The sequence below is a fragment of the Tachypleus tridentatus genome, chromosome 1 (genome assembly GCF_004210375.1).
Source record: "Tachypleus tridentatus isolate NWPU-2018 chromosome 1, ASM421037v1, whole genome shotgun sequence".
Lineage (NCBI taxonomy): Eukaryota > Metazoa > Arthropoda > Merostomata > Xiphosura > Limulidae > Tachypleus > Tachypleus tridentatus.
In genome coordinates, this window is record NC_134825.1 from 99,608,605 (window position 1) to 99,625,812 (window position 17,208).

At 33.7% G+C, this 17,208-nt stretch overlaps 1 protein-coding gene across 1 annotated transcript in view; it reads left to right on the top strand.

Moving 5' to 3' along the window:
• Window positions 1-17,208, top strand: part of LOC143232763 (cadherin-related tumor suppressor-like) — a 159,640-nt gene that overhangs the window by 95,972 nt on the left and 46,460 nt on the right. Inside the window, exons 6-9 of the mRNA XM_076468580.1 lie at window positions 4,332-5,426; window positions 8,518-8,698; window positions 9,280-9,533; window positions 10,282-11,970. Of these exons, the coding sequence (XP_076324695.1) occupies window positions 4,332-5,426; window positions 8,518-8,698; window positions 9,280-9,533; window positions 10,282-11,970 (3,219 nt within the window). The remainder of the gene's footprint in view (window positions 1-4,331; window positions 5,427-8,517; window positions 8,699-9,279; window positions 9,534-10,281; window positions 11,971-17,208) is intronic.

Below are 17,208 nucleotides of genomic sequence, written 5' to 3' on the forward strand. Positions count from 1 at the left end.
TGAAAGAGATTTTAAAAGTATGCCCAAGTCACAGGTTCTTACCGGTTTCTACAGCCAAGGCATTTCTGCTGTGTTTTGTATCTTCACTCATAAGGGTAGAATTATGCTGCTGATTAATGTTTTAATTTTGAAATTTACATTGCCATGTCCACTTGCCTCTATCAATGAAGGTTATTTAAACTGTAGGGTATGGCCATGCATTCCTAATCCTCTCTGATGTTTCCTGTTTCAGTGGTTCAGACATTTAAAGGCATCTACAAATACTAACTGGAACCTCAATGCATTACCTGTAATGGTTCACACCCCTTTTTCTTTCATTCTTGCTCTATGTGGGTGGAGGAGTAAGAGGTACAACATTTAAAAAACCATTAATAACATTTCTTATCCCAAGAGTCAGTCATTATTGTTTCCAACTCGCAGATATATGCTGCTGCACTATATGACACTACTATGGTGGAAGTGTAGACAGATTTTCTGTGCCTTCATGAGAGTCATTCTCCAACCATATGAAGAGTCTTTTGCTCTCTATGGAAAAGCAAATTGATAAGTCATTATCTGCTTTTGGCTCTGTCTCTAACATTCCTTCCAATGACTGTACAGTTCCACTTCATTCGATCCTGGCTTTTGGCATCTGCTTGGGTTCACTTTACTTTGGTTCCAAAATGTAGAATGATTGTTTGTTCACAGCTCAAGTCTCTGGAAGCTACACCTACTCAACCAAGGGCAGGATCCATGGAGGTCAACAGACCTTCTTCTAATAAAGATAAACAGCATGGTCATAAACTGAAAGGTTCTCCACTAAATTTTTCTCCACATAAGTAAAAATGGCCACTTTGATACAGTGCAACTGTTTAGGTTTTCGTTGAATGATGTACAAGTGCATGGAGAGGTGGCACAGCTGGTTGAGCAGCATGTGCCCATCTTGTCTTTGCAGTTTGATACACCCTTGGAAGCCATCACCATCTGTGTTTCCTTGGGTTTTACCCTCACTGTTTGTTCTCTCTACCTGTTTCCTGGAGACTTATATGATCAGTTAGACCTTGATGCTTTTTGGCCTACTTTCAATGCTCTTTCAGAACTTGATAGACAACTGTGTGATAGGTGTTGTCCAAGCAGATTCTCAATATGTTCCTAATACCTTTTAACGTTTTCCATTGTGGAGTACTGCCTTCCAGGAGGCACATAAAGCTACGAAATAGTCGTGGGATACCTCCTCATGGTATCCCTCTCTTTCTAACCACATCCTATACCAGTGGCCCATGTCAACATTTAGCATGTCAGGTATCAAAGTGCAAAGGAATCTTGATTAAGTTCACAACTAACATCTTTTCTACCACCAGTTGCAAAATCATCTGGGACAAGATTTGGAAGATCAGTGGGAGGTATGTTTTCCATTTCTTGTCCATCTTGGCCAGAGCTTTATTCATGCATTTAATGCTTCTGTTGTTCCTTTGCATTTTTGGCCATTAAGTTTCAAGTGAAGTGATCACCTTTTTTCATTTAGGACAACAATTGTTCCTTCAACCATAATCAATTCTTCACACAGATGTAACTCAGACTTGCACTTCACCAATCTCTGCAATACATCTGTTGGACTTGATGTTGTTTACAATGAGATGATGTGCCATCTCTCTCTTGCCATTATTGCTGTTATTCTAGTTGCTCTTAACTAGACTTGGCAAGAGAATGTTTTTCCTGGTGCTTATAAAACTACTATTTTCTCTTTCTCTAAGCCTAGGAAGGATTTCAAGATTCCCTCTAACTATCATACTATTGCTTTGACTAGTTGTCTCTGTAAGGTCTTAGAGAGGATGGTTAATGATTGTCTTGTTTGGTTCCTCAAATCAAACAACCTCCTCTTACCCACCCATTATGGGTTCTGCTGACAGCACCCAACCATATGGACCACCTGATTGAACTTGAAACATCAATCAGTGAAGCCTTTCTCAAAAATGACCATCTTTTTTCTGTGTTCTTTTACCTTGGACCTCTACTCCTCTAAGTTGCATGGGCATTTATTTGTTTTTCAGAACTTTTTACTGGACAGACAATTCTAAGTTTGTACAAGTTCTTCTCTACAGGAACTTTGAGTCCCTCAGGGTTGTGTCTTCAGTGTAACTTTTCAGTATCAAGATTAATGCAATCACTACACATCTTGTTGATGACTTCCATATCTTGTGTAAGTTGTCAAACAACAGGTTTATTGTGTGGAAGCTTCAGACTGCCCTAGTCACCTGTTGAAATTGACAAATGGTTTTACTTTTTCTTTCTCCAAAACGTATGCATATACTTTTGTTACCCCTCTGATCTCAATCTCCAACTAGGTATCAAGCAGATATGGTTCAAGTTTACAAGTGCAATGAACTTCCTCCCTGTTCTCTTTTCCACCTCCAGAGTTTGTACACTGTGTCTCAACAAACCTCTTCTTCATCTTTGCTGTTTCCAACTTTGTTTTTAATATGCCATTAAACTTCATTCTTTAACATAGCATCCTACCTGGGATTGTGCCTTACTTTCTCAGTGGGCTCATTTCTTTCAGAATAGACAGTCTGCCATTCTTCTTTTTGGCCCTCATATCCAGGAGCAGCCAGATGGCACTCCCAATTTGAAGTACTGTTTTCTATTTGACAAACATCTTTTGAACCATTCTTCTATTCTTGCATATATGAATGGTTTGAAATCAGGTGACTATGTGGGACCTGCCGTAGTTTATTGTGACTTGGTGCTGAGGATCACGTAGAAACTATGCAGTACACAGATTGTACTATTTAGACAGACTCCCTTAGCTCTCTACTGGCTTTGGAATCATTTAGCATTAGTTCTGACTGTTCTCATTGATATTCAAAAATGACTGGCCCATTTTTCATTACCATCTGTTTCTATTTCGTTTTCTTGGATACCTGGCCACTTTAATATTTGTGGGAATGAGCTTGCTGACACCACAGCTAAGTCCATCTGTTGTGGTTCTGTCACAGATGTGCCCATCCTGTATTCTGTATTGAAGGCTTGGTTTCATACCAGTTGATTTAGTATAAGCACCATAGTAACAAGCTTTTCCAGGCCAAACCTTTTGTTGTTCTTTGGCTGTCTTGTTTCCATAATTATCAGGAGGAATTTGTCCTGACTAGGCTATGCATTGGTCACAGGTTTTTTTTAGCCCATCCTCTTCTTTTATCTGGGACTGACCCTTCAGTGTGTGGCCTTTGTGACACACAAGTCACAATAGCCTGTGTTTTATTGTCATGTTCTTGTTACATTGGAGCACCATTTGAAAAGGAGATTGTTGATGGGCTTGACTCTTCACCATAGAGAAATATGGGATATAAGTTTTTTTATGGTATTAATAAAGTATTTCACCAACTAGTGAGAAGTGTATACTATTTGTAACCAGGAAAAAAAACTTTAGGAAAAAACTTATCAATGAATTTGCTTCAAGATTTAGGTTAGGGATCGAATTTTAAATCAGTCTTGATTGAAGAGATCTGTCAAATTCTAGAAATAAAAAAACCCAGGACAACAACCCTTCATGTCTTTTGATGTGTATTTTTAAATCAGTCATTTAACCATTCATTTAGATGACCATCAGAAAATGTGGGATTAAGATCTTTCTTACTCATGAATTATTAAACATTTGGGTAATTAGCTGGTTTTGAGACACTAAATATAAAGATTTTTTTTATGGAAATTGAAGTTTAATATTATTATTATTATTATTGTTTGTGTAATAGGATTGTTCAAAATACTTCACAGTTCAGGGAAGTAACAGTGTCCTAGGCTGTGTTTTTAATATTCTAATTTTAGATGTTTGCTAGAGGGAGCTATTTTTTGTGAAATTTTAAGGATCTTGTAGGACTTTCAATTGAATGATTAAAACACTTTCATTAATTGAACTCGGTTTTGCACTATTTTTGCCAAATAATAAAAAAACTTATATGATGTATAATTTTTTTTTCAAATCACTTCCAATTCTTTTAAAATCTGAAATAACTAGGAAGATAAACAACAGAAAACAGTACCCATTATGATAGATATTTGCTTACAAATAAATCTCAAAGTTTTGTTGGTATTCCATTTTGAAATCAAGGATAGAAAGGTGTTCAAATGCCACAATCATGATGGGTGTTCTAAAATGGGGTGCTTTAACTTGACACACACAAGTACATACACAAATTGTATATATTCTTGCTCTGCTAAATGTAATAAGCTTTTATGTGTATAATGCTTAATTATTAGCAGCCAGTAAAACTTGAACATGAGAAGCTGAAATTTTAAATAAACCTTGCTCTATTGGTGATCATTTATGAAATATACTTTTTTCTTTATTTTTTTAGGAGACAATGGTAAAATAGAATATAGTATTGTTGGGGGAGATGAAGAAAATCAGTTTGGAGTCACAGCAAATGGAACAATTTTTACTTCAGAACCTCTTGATCGAGAAGCTCATTCCTTTTACAACTTAATTGTTAGTGCTACTGACCAAGCATGGCCAGTAGAAAGACGTTTGTCCAGCACAGTTCAAGTGACTATTATCCTAAAGGACATAAATGATGCGTTTCCAGAGTTTATCACTCCAAACACTACATCTATTCTGGAAAATGTACCATTTGACACAGTCATCATGGCAATAAAAGCTATTGATCATGATGAAGGGAGAAACAGTTACATAGAATATAGCTTTTCATCTTTAGCAGATAAATTTCTACTTGGGCCAGTAGATGGGCTTCTTCGGGTTAATGGACCACTTGACCGGGAAATACAGTCTAAATATGAAATCACAGTAACTGCCAAGGATAGAGGGATTCCAGTAAGGTCTTCCTCTGTAAATATTGTTATTAAAATCTTGGATGAAAATGATAACAGCCCAACTTTTGACCCTAGACAGTATAATTCATCAGTATCAGAAAATGCAAGTATAGGAATAAGTGTTCTGGAGGTTTCAGCAACTGATCAGGATGAAGGTTTAAGTGGACAAGTTCGTTATTCTATCATTGCAGGAGACAACAATCACGATTTCATAATTGGTGAAGACACAGGAATAATTAGAGTGGGCAAGAACTTAGATTATGAAAGAAAAAATCGCTATATCCTCACCATCCAAGGAGAGGATGCTGGAGAGGATGTACGCTATGATACTGCTACTGTCACTATAATGGTAAAAGATATAAATGATAACCCTCCAACTTTCTTTAATTCTCCTCATGAAGTACATATTATGGAAAACATAGAAACTTTGCCAGCTTCATTGGTAACTATAACAGCTCAAGATGCTGACTTCCTTCCTAATAATCATATCCATTATTTGATAAAGGATGCTGATAAGAGTCTTTTTACTATCAATTCCTCTACTGGAGAAATCTCTGTGATGAAAAAATTGGACAGAGAACAACAGTCACAATATGTTTTAACTATTTTAGCAATGGATTCAGGTAATTTTAAAATATGTGAGCAAAATTTATTTTTGGTTTCAAACATTAGGTGTTTAACAATTTTTGAGAGTTAATATATTCGTTAATATCTAAATTTTTTGGTACCTTTTTAATTAATTGAGGAAAAAATAGATTTTTTTGTTTTTGCTAGGATTTAACATTGTAAAAGTGTTGAAATAACTCTGGAAACTTTACAATGATTTAAATAACCTTTTGTTTGCTCACTCACTTGTAAACATATTAGAAATATTCTTACTTTGTAATTTGATCAAGGCTTATCTACCTGTAATCTGTTGTTTTGATCATTAAGAGTTACCTGAATATGAGGTATTAACTTCACTTTTGCCTCATATAAATATGCACTTTCTCTTATTGCTTATAATACCTCCATAGTATTTTAGTATTTAGATAATTTACAAATGTACTAACTGCTTTTATCACGAAAAGCAATTTGGATTTTTAATGTTTCTGTGGAATGGTGAAAGATGAGGTTTGCCTGTGTTTCATGACGTCTTATTTTGCTTATTATTCCTAAAAATCTGTTTTATCAAAATATAAATTAATTTCTTATTGGCTGCTTTGCACGTTCTGACATCTGAAAATAACTAGAACTGGTTGTAAAGGCCACTTATATACAGGGACATTATAAAGCTCTTGTGCAGTTTTAAATTTTCATAACTTCAGTTCTATACATGATAAAATCAACCTATAAAAAGGGTTAATGAAAGAATTTATTACATTTTTACATAGATTTATTCTTGACAGTTTAATTTTCAACATGTCCATCATCATTAAATATACAAACCATGATGTGATTTTGAAGTTCCACAGATACATTTTGCAGTTGAATTTCAGTAACATCCTGAATCACATTGGTTATTCTAGTCCACATGTCATCTAAAGAGCAAGGTTTTGTTGAATAAACACTAGGAGAATCTCTTTCATGTTCCTCAAATTCATGTGGCTTTTAAGTGCCCCATATGTGGTAGTTAAGCCTGTTGATTGTACCACTAATTTGAAATGTTGCTTCACTGGAAAAACATTAAATGGTCCAAAAATGAAGCATTACTGACAAATTTTTCACTAAATTGATGACAGAAAGTCAATTGTACGTGATAATCCTCTTCTAGCAACATTTGGTAGACTTGAATTTTCTAGGCTTTCATGTGAAGTTTCATTCTGAGAATTTTACACGTTGTTGAGTCTGGAATAACCAGCTCCAAAGATGCCTGCCATACTGATTTCCATGGACTTTGAATGAATGATCGTTCTACAGCTGCTACATTTTCCTCACTTACACTTGGCCTTCCAGATCGTGGTTTATCATTGACAGAACCTGTGTTTTGTACTTATTCATCCAGTTACTTATGGAATTCGTGTGTGGTGCATCCCTATTGTAATTGGTTATAAATCTTCTTTGGACTGCAATGACAGATTTTAGCTCGGCTAACCACAGGACACAGTTCACTTTCTCTTCTATTAATGCCATAGGTCAATCCTATTTTTGCAAATAATATAATGAACAAATTAATAAAATAAAAATAATAACCAATTTATTGCTAAATCACGATAAAATAAATGCATCATGATTCTCAAAGCTCTTTACAGGTTGATTTTATCATGAATAGAACTGAAGTTATGAAAATTCAAAACTGCACAAGGACATTATAATGACCCTGTATATTTTAGTTCACAAATATTACATAACTTCATATCTCCAAGTAGTATTCAGAGATTAAATTGCTTGTCATTTTTTATTAACTCAAATGTAATTGAACCTTGTTAAGAGTAGTTGAAGTCACTGAATAACAATCAGTTATTTAAACATGTGTATGATATAACATAATAGATAACAGTCATAGAATAAGGTTTATACATATCTATTTTGTGAAGCAGACTAGATGCAAAATGATTGTAAAACATTTGATATAATATATAAATTGTACAACTAGAATCAGTAATATGCCTTTCGTGGTGATCAAAATCCTTCTCCCTTATCATAAATTTAAATTAAAGCATTTTTTATGCATAGAATAATTCATTTCATATTAAGTTACATTCCTCTGCTTGAAAGATTTTCTCAACGTCCTTCAAAACAGAAGTGTCTCATATTTAGTTGGTCACACCCAGTATACCATCAGGCATAATTTCTCCATTAGGAAAATCAGCCCTCACTAACCTTTATTTAAATAATTTATTCAGATTCTATGTACAACCTTGTAACTTCACTTTTTTTTGTTTTTTACTGCTAATTATTTAAAGTTTCTACATGACTCCAATGAGACTAATGAACTCAAGTTGTACAAACTGGTTTATTTCATGACAGGTATAAATAAATTTGCTAAAACTGCAGTGAAGTAACTGGTATATCATGTTTTCCTCTCACGACCTATGGCTTTTGATATTTTAAATATTTTGATACTGGCAATAGGACAATACTATAAAGAAAATAAGACTATAAATATTACTTGAATTAATTGTAATGTTTTCACTTATAATGGAAAACCTATCCTAATCTTTTTGGAATGATACAGAACTTTTGCATCAATCTGAATTTTTTGTTATTTAGAATTAATTTTGATTTTACCCAAGGATGTTTTTAAGTGAATTACAAATATCTGTAGATACTGTTTGTGTACATAAAAATGATTTTTTAAATATATTTTAAAGACATCTTTAAAATCCAATTTTTATTGAAGTACAATGCACTTGTCACTTAATTTTACTTTTATTCTTTAGCATTATATCATTATTTGAGAATGTAAAATGTAATTACAGAAGTTAAAGAGCTAGCTATCACATAAATTGTCTGATTATAGCTTGTTTCTCTTAAGTTTCTAAAAGATTTGTAATTTGTAACTATTCTGCGTTACTTCTCTCTGATAATTATGCACACAAGCATATGTAAATTAGATACTCTCACACTATGATTTGGATATTAAGTTTTTGTGCATTTCAAATAATAAATTTGTCAGTATGTCAGAAGTATTTTAACTTATTACTGTGTACAAAAAGGAAAAAAAATACACCACCATCATAATCCAGTTAAAGCAGGTGGAGCTCTTATTTGATTTTTCCATACTCCATACAGGGAGCCCTCGACAGACAGGGACAGGGACAGTAACTGTAGTGGTCAGTGATCTAAATGACAATAAACCTGTTTTTGAAAAGACTCATTGTATAGTTACCATAATGGAAAATCAGCCATCAGGCTCTGAAGTGATTACTTTAACTGCCAGTGATGCAGATGAGGGACGTAATAGTATTCTTACGTAAGAAATATTTCTAAAGTTATCTTGTGAATTTTAGAAAAAAAGAAGATTCATCAATATATTTTGTAAATAGGAAATAATTCTTTAGGACTATAATTGAATTTACTCTTTTAACACTTTCCAAGTGCATATTTTTGTAATAAATTTAACAAATATTTTTCATGATTTTAAATAATTGTCTTCATATAAATGATATATATGGTTGTAAACTACCAGAACAAGCATCTTGTATAAAAAATGTTAGAAATACTTCATGTATGTTACTACACATGCAGTGTTACTTGTTTCAAAAACGAAGAAGAATTTGCCATTTTAATTAGTAAACTTACAAGCTTGTAATTAAAGTTGAATGTTGCAGGTTCTTTATTTAATTGTACTCAATGATAAAAAGAAACTAAAGTTGGCACTGGTGAATAGTTTCTAATACTTCAGATTACTTATCCAGAACTTACCTGAAATGTGATTTTGTTAAATTTTTTATACATTTAAATTTATTGTCAAACTCTTGAATCTTTGAGTTTATCACAAGAATTGATTACAACTTTGATTAAATGTTTTTTCTCTTTTTTTTAAACTATTAGGTACACATTAGGTGGAGATCATTTGGATGAATTTGACGTTGATCCTTCCACAGGCACTATTAAAACACATACTGTTTTGGATCGTGAAGAGAAGGATGTCTATGAAGTAGTTCTAATAGCAAGAGATGGTGGGCTTGCAATACAGCATTTTGCATATGTAAATATAACCATTAAAGTTGGAGATGAAAATGATAACCAGCCAACCTTTGCCAAACAAAATTCATCAGTATACCTTTCTGACAGTGCAGTAGCTGGTAAACATCTGTTTAAATCTTGAAATGCTGTAAATATTTTTTGTTTTGATACAGTGTGTAAGAGAATAAGCTTTTACATTTTTAAAGTAGTATTGTAATGTTGCTGTTGGTAAGTTCTTTTAAATTACATATTGAAAAGAATTAAATTACTTTATTTCCTGTTTTTTTATAAACTTGAACATTTCTACACTTTCATATCTTGATGCAGGCCTCTGTTAGAAATGAAGTTAACTATCATAAAGAAAAATCAGGTTACCTATACAAAGTAACTGATGGTTAACACACTAATTGATTCATTTGCTATCATCAAATAATTATACATGCTTCACATTTATCTTTTATTTGTAATTGATGCTCATGCTAGAACAAAATTTGATATCAAATATTAGAACTTTTAGGTGGCCTATCTAACATTATCATTATGACCTCAGCTTCCTCTAGCTACGAAATAAATTACAGCACTAAAAATATGGTTTGCAACAGTAAATTTGTCAATTCAAAGTCTCATAAAACATCCAAACATTTTTCTCTTACTTCTAGTAAAAACTTTATTTGGTTTTGTAAATTGTGAAACAATGTAAAAGAAGAATTTCAAAGTTTTTCAACCCAGCTGGTTTTAAATATGTGTGTGTGTTATTTGTTAGTTTATGAAATAAAATATTTCTTTCAATCTAAGATTAATGTTTGCAAAAGGAATGCAAAGTTATTGGTTGTTCAAATCTCTAATTATTTTCTTCGTCTCTCTCAGGACACTTTGTTTTTGGAGCTTCTGCACATGACCCTGATGCTGGATTGAACAGCAGGCTTGTTTATCACTTATCTGGTACTGATGCAGACAAGTTTCAAATTAATCAAGATACAGGTGTGGTTAAACTTGTTCAAAAACTTGTCAGTAAATTAGAAGGTTATCATCTCGAAATTCATGCTACTGATAATAGTCCTACACCATTATCTTCAAGTACTAATGTCTTGGTATACTTAAAACCAGCCAGTATCTTTCCACATTTTCTTTCTGGCAAAAGACATTTTGTTTTCTCAGAAACTGCAGAAAATGCATCAGTCACAACTGTATCTGCAACATCTCCAAAAAGGGGAGAAGCTGGAAAGATTTCCTATCACATTGCTGGTGGGAAGTTTGGTGAGGCATTCCATGTTGATACAGAGAGTGGAAAAGTCTGGCTTATTGGAGGCCTGAACTATGAAGTTTTTTCAAAATATGAAATATGGGTTGAAGCAAGAGATAATGATATTCCTTATTTAGGAAGTGCTGTAAAATTAGAAATAGAAATTACTGATGCCAATGATAATTATCCTGTTTTTGAGGCTGAAGTATATAATGCTACTGTAATGGAAGAGCAAAATCCTCCACAGTTTGTGCTAGTTCTTCGGGCAGAGGATGCTGACAGTGGAGCAAATGGTGAAATATTGTACCACCTTGCTAACAAGGAGACACCTGACATTCCATTCACTCTTGATTCAGAAACAGGAAAAATTTACACAAAGTCAACTCTTGACAGAGAAGAAGTTGAAGTTTATAAGCTTGTAGTCGAGGCTGTGGATCAAGGAGTACCACACAGAACTGGCACAGTTACAGTATTTGTTACTGTACTTGACAAAAATGATAATCCTCCACGTTTCACTCGTTTATTCAGTGTTAATGTGACAGAAAATGCTCCTTTAGGAGCTTTTGTAATACAAGTCACTTCATCTGACAAAGATATCAGCATGAATGCAAATGCAACATACAGCTTTACTGAAAATCCTGGAAGGAAGTTTCAGATTGACCCACTAAATGGAAATGTTACAGTAGCTGGCTGGCTAGACAGAGAAGTTCAGGATGAATATCTTCTAAAAGTGGCTGCTATAGATGGGTCTTGGCATGCTGAAACAACACTAACTATTACAGTTCAGGATGAGAATGACAATACTCCCGTATTTAATGGAAATAAGTATGTTTTTAATTGTCCTGAGCTGCAATCAGCCATTGCTTTTATTGGACAAGTATCAGCCACAGACCAAGATAAACATGGGCCAAATTCAATTGTTACTTATTCATTAAGGCGTCCATCAGATTATTTTCGTATAAATCCATCCAGTGGAGAAATACTTAGTAAACAAATTCTGCACTATAAATGGTCATCAAAAGGTTTTTCTCCAGAGAATCAACACACATTTCAAGTTGTTGCAACTGATCATGGAAAGCCCCCCTTGTCTGTGGAGGTGACAGTTATCATTAATGTTGTGGATTCCAATAATAATCCACCAGTTTTTGAAAAACAGAACTATTTTACACCTGTCACTGAAAGTGTCAAAATAGGCACCTCTGTTATTCAGGTTGTTGCCAAAGATAATGGTGATGTTGGAGTGAATGCTCAAATAGAGTATCAAAATGCTGGAGGAAATGGAACAAAATATTTCAATATCAATAAAACCACAGGTTTGTATTTTTTCTTGTGAATTTGTTTTTTGAATTAAAAACAATACTAATACTGTTATCAAAGGAAATTAAGCATGAATATTTCAAAGTGTGGTTGTGCTATTTTAGTTAAAAAATAATAATTTTTGTTATTGATTTAACTTAATGAATTTCACATTGTGCCAAAAAAATAAGAAATCACATAGCTATATATAAGAACTTGTCTTACCTATTCTTTGTTAACTTGTGCATATAAAAAACATAAAAAACCATATAGGAAGAGCTTAGGTGTCGTTTAAACTTGTGTTGCTTATAAAATGAGTTACTGAATCATGAGAAATTAGTGTTGAACATCTGCAAGGTAAGTGAACTGTACAAATTAAAATACATTATTATTCATATATATTAAGGCTGATTCAAAAACATCCTTGTACAAACATAACATTTAAGGACAACAGTTGACCTTTTGGTATGTTTAGGCTATCCTATTCACTAGATTAAACTCAATTCTTAAAATAAAGCTTTCTTAGCTGAAGATGATTCTTACCCTGGCAAAAATTTATATTTGAATTCTCTGGTCTTATCATTTTCACTACAGAATATGAAAAATAATGTTGAATTTACACATTCAATTCTTTTAACAATTTTAAACACATCAACAGATCCCCTCTAACTTCTTGTTTTCAAGAGAAAGTTTCAGAGGTTTTAACTTTTCCTTCCATGACATCATGCTAACAATCCTTTGAACCATTTCCTGTGATTAAATATCCTTTCTAAGGTAAGAAGTCCAAAATTGAACACTGTACTCCAGCTGTGGCTAACCAATAATCTGTACAGTGCCATTGTAACATTTTTTTGATTTTTATTCAATATTTGTAGATATGACTTAAAATTCTATTTGTCAGGCCATTAGTAACAGTGCATTGTTTGGATGGTATAAGAAACTGATTAACCAGAACACCAAGATCTTTTTCTTCCATAATGCTGTTAAGGATATTCCCATCAAAATTATACCTATAGTTCAAACTGTTATATCCCACATGCATCAACTTCCATTAATTTTATTAAAAGCCCTCAGCTATGTATTCATTCAACTGAACAAATAATTTAAATCCTTTTAATAAAGCATAAGCATTTTCTTTTTAGCAGCAATAATCAAAACTTTGTCATCAACAAATTTCAATAATCTACTGATTATTATCCTAACACTGAGCCCTTAGGTATCCCATTCATGACATTATTCCAGTTTGATTGAATTCCAGTTGCAAAACTTCCCTGCTTTCTTCCATCTAGCCAGTTTCCTATCCAATGAGCCTATCAGTCTCATACACCTGTAGATATAACGTTTTTAACAAATCTTTAATGTAGCATTTTCTTAGATGCTTTTGAAATATTCAGATATTCTTCTTCTACATAAGCAATCACTTTTTCAAAAAAATGTCAAAAGATTAGCAATGCAAGACTTCCCCTTAGACTATCCAACTAACTTCCTAGTGGCACAGCAAACTTGCAAAGCTAGAAAATTGGTTTTGATACCTGTGGTAGACAGAGTACAGATAGCCTATTATGTAGGTTTCTGCTTAATTTGAAATAAACTATCCAAGAAAACTTTAAATTTTACAAATTATCTTTTATCAGATTTCAAAAACTTTTCCCATCACTGATGTAAGACTAATAAGCTTATAATTACTGGGAAAATTTTAAACATTTACCTTAAAAAAGAGGAGTAACTTTCAATCTTCAAGTATCTGCATGCTATTGAAGAACATAGAAAAAATAATAGCAAGTGGTTCACATGTCCATTCCTTAACCTTTTCCAAAATACTTTTGTGAATATTATTTAACTAAGGATCTTTATTTTTTTAAACTTTCCAAGTTTTTCTTAGCAAGCTGAAAAGTAATGTGATAATCTTGTTTCCATTAGGAACTGTTCAGGTTGCTTCAAACTTCTTTAGTAAAAACTAAAGAAAAAGTAGAAATTTAATAACTACATAATCATATCACACATTCTTTGTCATCCTTTAAAAGTCTTACAGCCTTTTTAATATTTTGCTTATCCTTAACACATTTGAAGAAATTTTTACAATTTTTTCTTTAATTTTCAGTCAAAACTTTTGCTTATACCTTTTGATTTTCTGATTTCCCATTTTGAACAGCTATCTTAATCTTGAATAAGTCTTAAAATCTCCCATTACTGCAGTCATCATAAGCTTATTGTACTTATAATGCTGTTATTTAATTTTATTATTTGTGAGCCAACTTTTCCTTGCAGTCACCCTCTTTGTTTATAAGAAACTTGTCTATCTTGATTATTTAAAGAGTTTATTTAAAATATTTTTTCTACATTTGATCAGTATCTCCAACAAATTCAGTTGGTCAGTTCATAAAACATAATCTTTGTCTCATCTGTTCAAAACTTGTGCTTTTGAAATTTAAAACCAAAATCCTATTATTTCTTATCTACATATGCAAAAAAAGAAAAAAATTCTGAGGTGATGCTTCAACCCTGTACACTGAACAACTTGAGGATTGCATACCACTAGCCTTGAGCTAACTTCCACCTGAAAATCATGTGTTTGCCTTAACTGAACTACTGCATAATGTCATTATCATGAAAATAATAACCTTCTATCAGTAAGAGAATAGCACAACCTTCTTGTACAGTAACTCTCCTTAAGCACTTGTGCTTCAAATAACTTCTTTTCCTTGGCATTGTCTTGAATGGACATATATTTAAGTTTATTGTTTAATTATGTGTGGTAGCTAACAAAATTTGTGCTCCATTCCAGTTTAACTAGTTGCTTTCACTACTAAAGAAAAAAAAATCCTACATACCCATTATAAATATTGAAATGACTGTAACTTCTGATTGGTCCTGTGAAGATGACAGTGTTACAAATGTGGGACCTGGGACTACTGAAAATTCATTGTCTATGGAGGACGTGACAGTCTTTGTTAATGTGTTATGGGTTCCTACATCCACATTGGCCTTTCTCCCATCCATCCATATGCTGACATTCCGTTTTTCAGTTTGAGCATGAGAAGGATGATGATACTTCAGACTGACTCTCTCCTCTTGCAGGGTTTGCTTTAAGTTCTGCTAAATCTTTGTAAAGAATTTTAAACTTCCCTATCTTTTTCTTAATATTATTTTTCAGGAATGTTCCTTTTCTTTTTCTCTAGTGTTTTTCAGCTCTTTCTGTTCTTTACTGCATGAAATCCATTCTCAAGATTATTTCATCTTCCTTCCTTCACCTTATATTAGGGTTTATGCTGACCCATTTCTCAAATACCTTTGTACCTGTACTCATTTGCATCATTTTTTTCACTTACTCAGTTTTTTGTCCTGACTTACAGCCATTCTCCATTTTGTTTGGAATGTTTGTTCTTGCTTGGGAGTAAAACTCCTCCATTTGTTTTCTTATCACTCTTCTACATTACCTCTCATTTGTTCACCTTAGTGCTGATGCTCTTTATCATACTCCAGAAGGGTATTCTAAAAAGGCTCATTTCCTCCTTTTTGACATCTTTAGCCTATATTGCTACTTCTGTTCTATCCCTCCTTACTTGGTTACTCTGTAGTTGAGACTTGTAAGATCAGGATGCTTTCCTACTTCATATTTGTCTGCCTCAGTTTTGTCTGTGATCTTTATAAGACGTCTTTTCTTTGCCTGGAGGTCTTCAGGGTATTCCTAACTCCCTGAAGACCCAGGCTGTGGAGTCCTGCAATCAGTCCTGTTGTCTTCTTTAGCTTCTAATCTTTCTCAATCTCACCTTTCTGTTTCTGTTCCTAAGCCTGCTTGAATCATGTTCCTCCTTTTCAATTTCTTAATCTTCTTCTTCCTGTTCTCCAGACTTCCCAATGTCAGGGTTATCACTCATCTTTTTGGTGACTAACCTGTCTGGTGTGGCCCAGTGGGTGCTCATCTGTCCAACTTTATTAACCTTTTATCTCCATTGTTGATCCACAGTTGAATTCTTCAGATTCTCTATCCATTTTCTCTTTTCCCTTTCTTATTCTTACTGATACTGTTTATCTTCAGTGTGTTAAATATCAATGCAAAGACTACCATTGAGTGGGTACTTATCCATTTTCTAGGATATTACTCTAGTCTATTTTGTGGCATCCAAGAAGCCAAGGGACTGGCATCCAGTTGTCAACCTGCTAGCAAGATCTATGCTTCTCATTTACGCCCTGATTCTCTAGAACCACTCATTCTTTAAGCTGTGCACATGTGCACCTCCCTGTTCTTCTTCTCTAGAAGTTGTCTTGGTAGCTAGACTGTGCCAATATCATTGCTGTCTCCTGAACAGATTTACATCTTTTCACAGATGCTTCCCTGTCAGAATGGGACATATCTGGTGGAACATTCACTCAACATCAACATATATGGACTTCTCTCTAACCATCTTACTTTCTGTTACTTGCCTCTGTGCTTGTTTGGATGCATTTCATCTTCTATGTCTGGTTTAGGCTGTGTGGTGTTATTTGGCACAGAAGCCTACTTTCTGAAGTTTTTAATCATAATTTGTTTCTGCTTTGGTAACTGTCTTCAGCCAGGGGTCTGTTGTCTCCAAGCTTTACTGGATGGGCCTGCCAGATTTTTCAGTTGGTGTATTCTTCCATGAATGTTGATGCTTGCAGAATTTTTCACATTTTGTTGCATGAAATCTATCACATGCATCTCATTTTTGGCATCCTTTGAATAAAATCCTTCAGATTGTCATGTGGACAAATTTGCACGCATTTGTGTCTCATTATCTGAATCATTAAGCTGTTTCTTGTCCAATGGGATTTACATTCCTTCCAGTTGCTGTTATTCAATCCACACACTGACTTTGAGAAAGGTAAGTACATTTTCTTTTTCATTATCCTCTTATAGGATTACATGGTGTGGACTGATGCTGTCTCCTAGGGTTTACTCATTCTCAAAATCTGCATCTGGCCATGGGTACCAGAAACCACTCAAGCCATTTGCCCTTGCCCTACCAGTGCCCATTATTGAGATAGGATGCTATGCAAGACCACTAGAAATATCATCATAATATAAGACTTACTCAGTTGCCTGATCCAAATAATACTGTTTGATGGACTATTATGGAAAAAGTCAGCACCAAGGAAGTGGCAGCTCATTTCTTTAGCTCACACTTTCTCGATCTTCAAAAATGGTTTTGTGATTAGCCATTGATATAATTCCTGTAAATGAGCCTTCTGACAGGCATTCAGTGGGAATCTGAACACTTGTTTGGATCACTTAA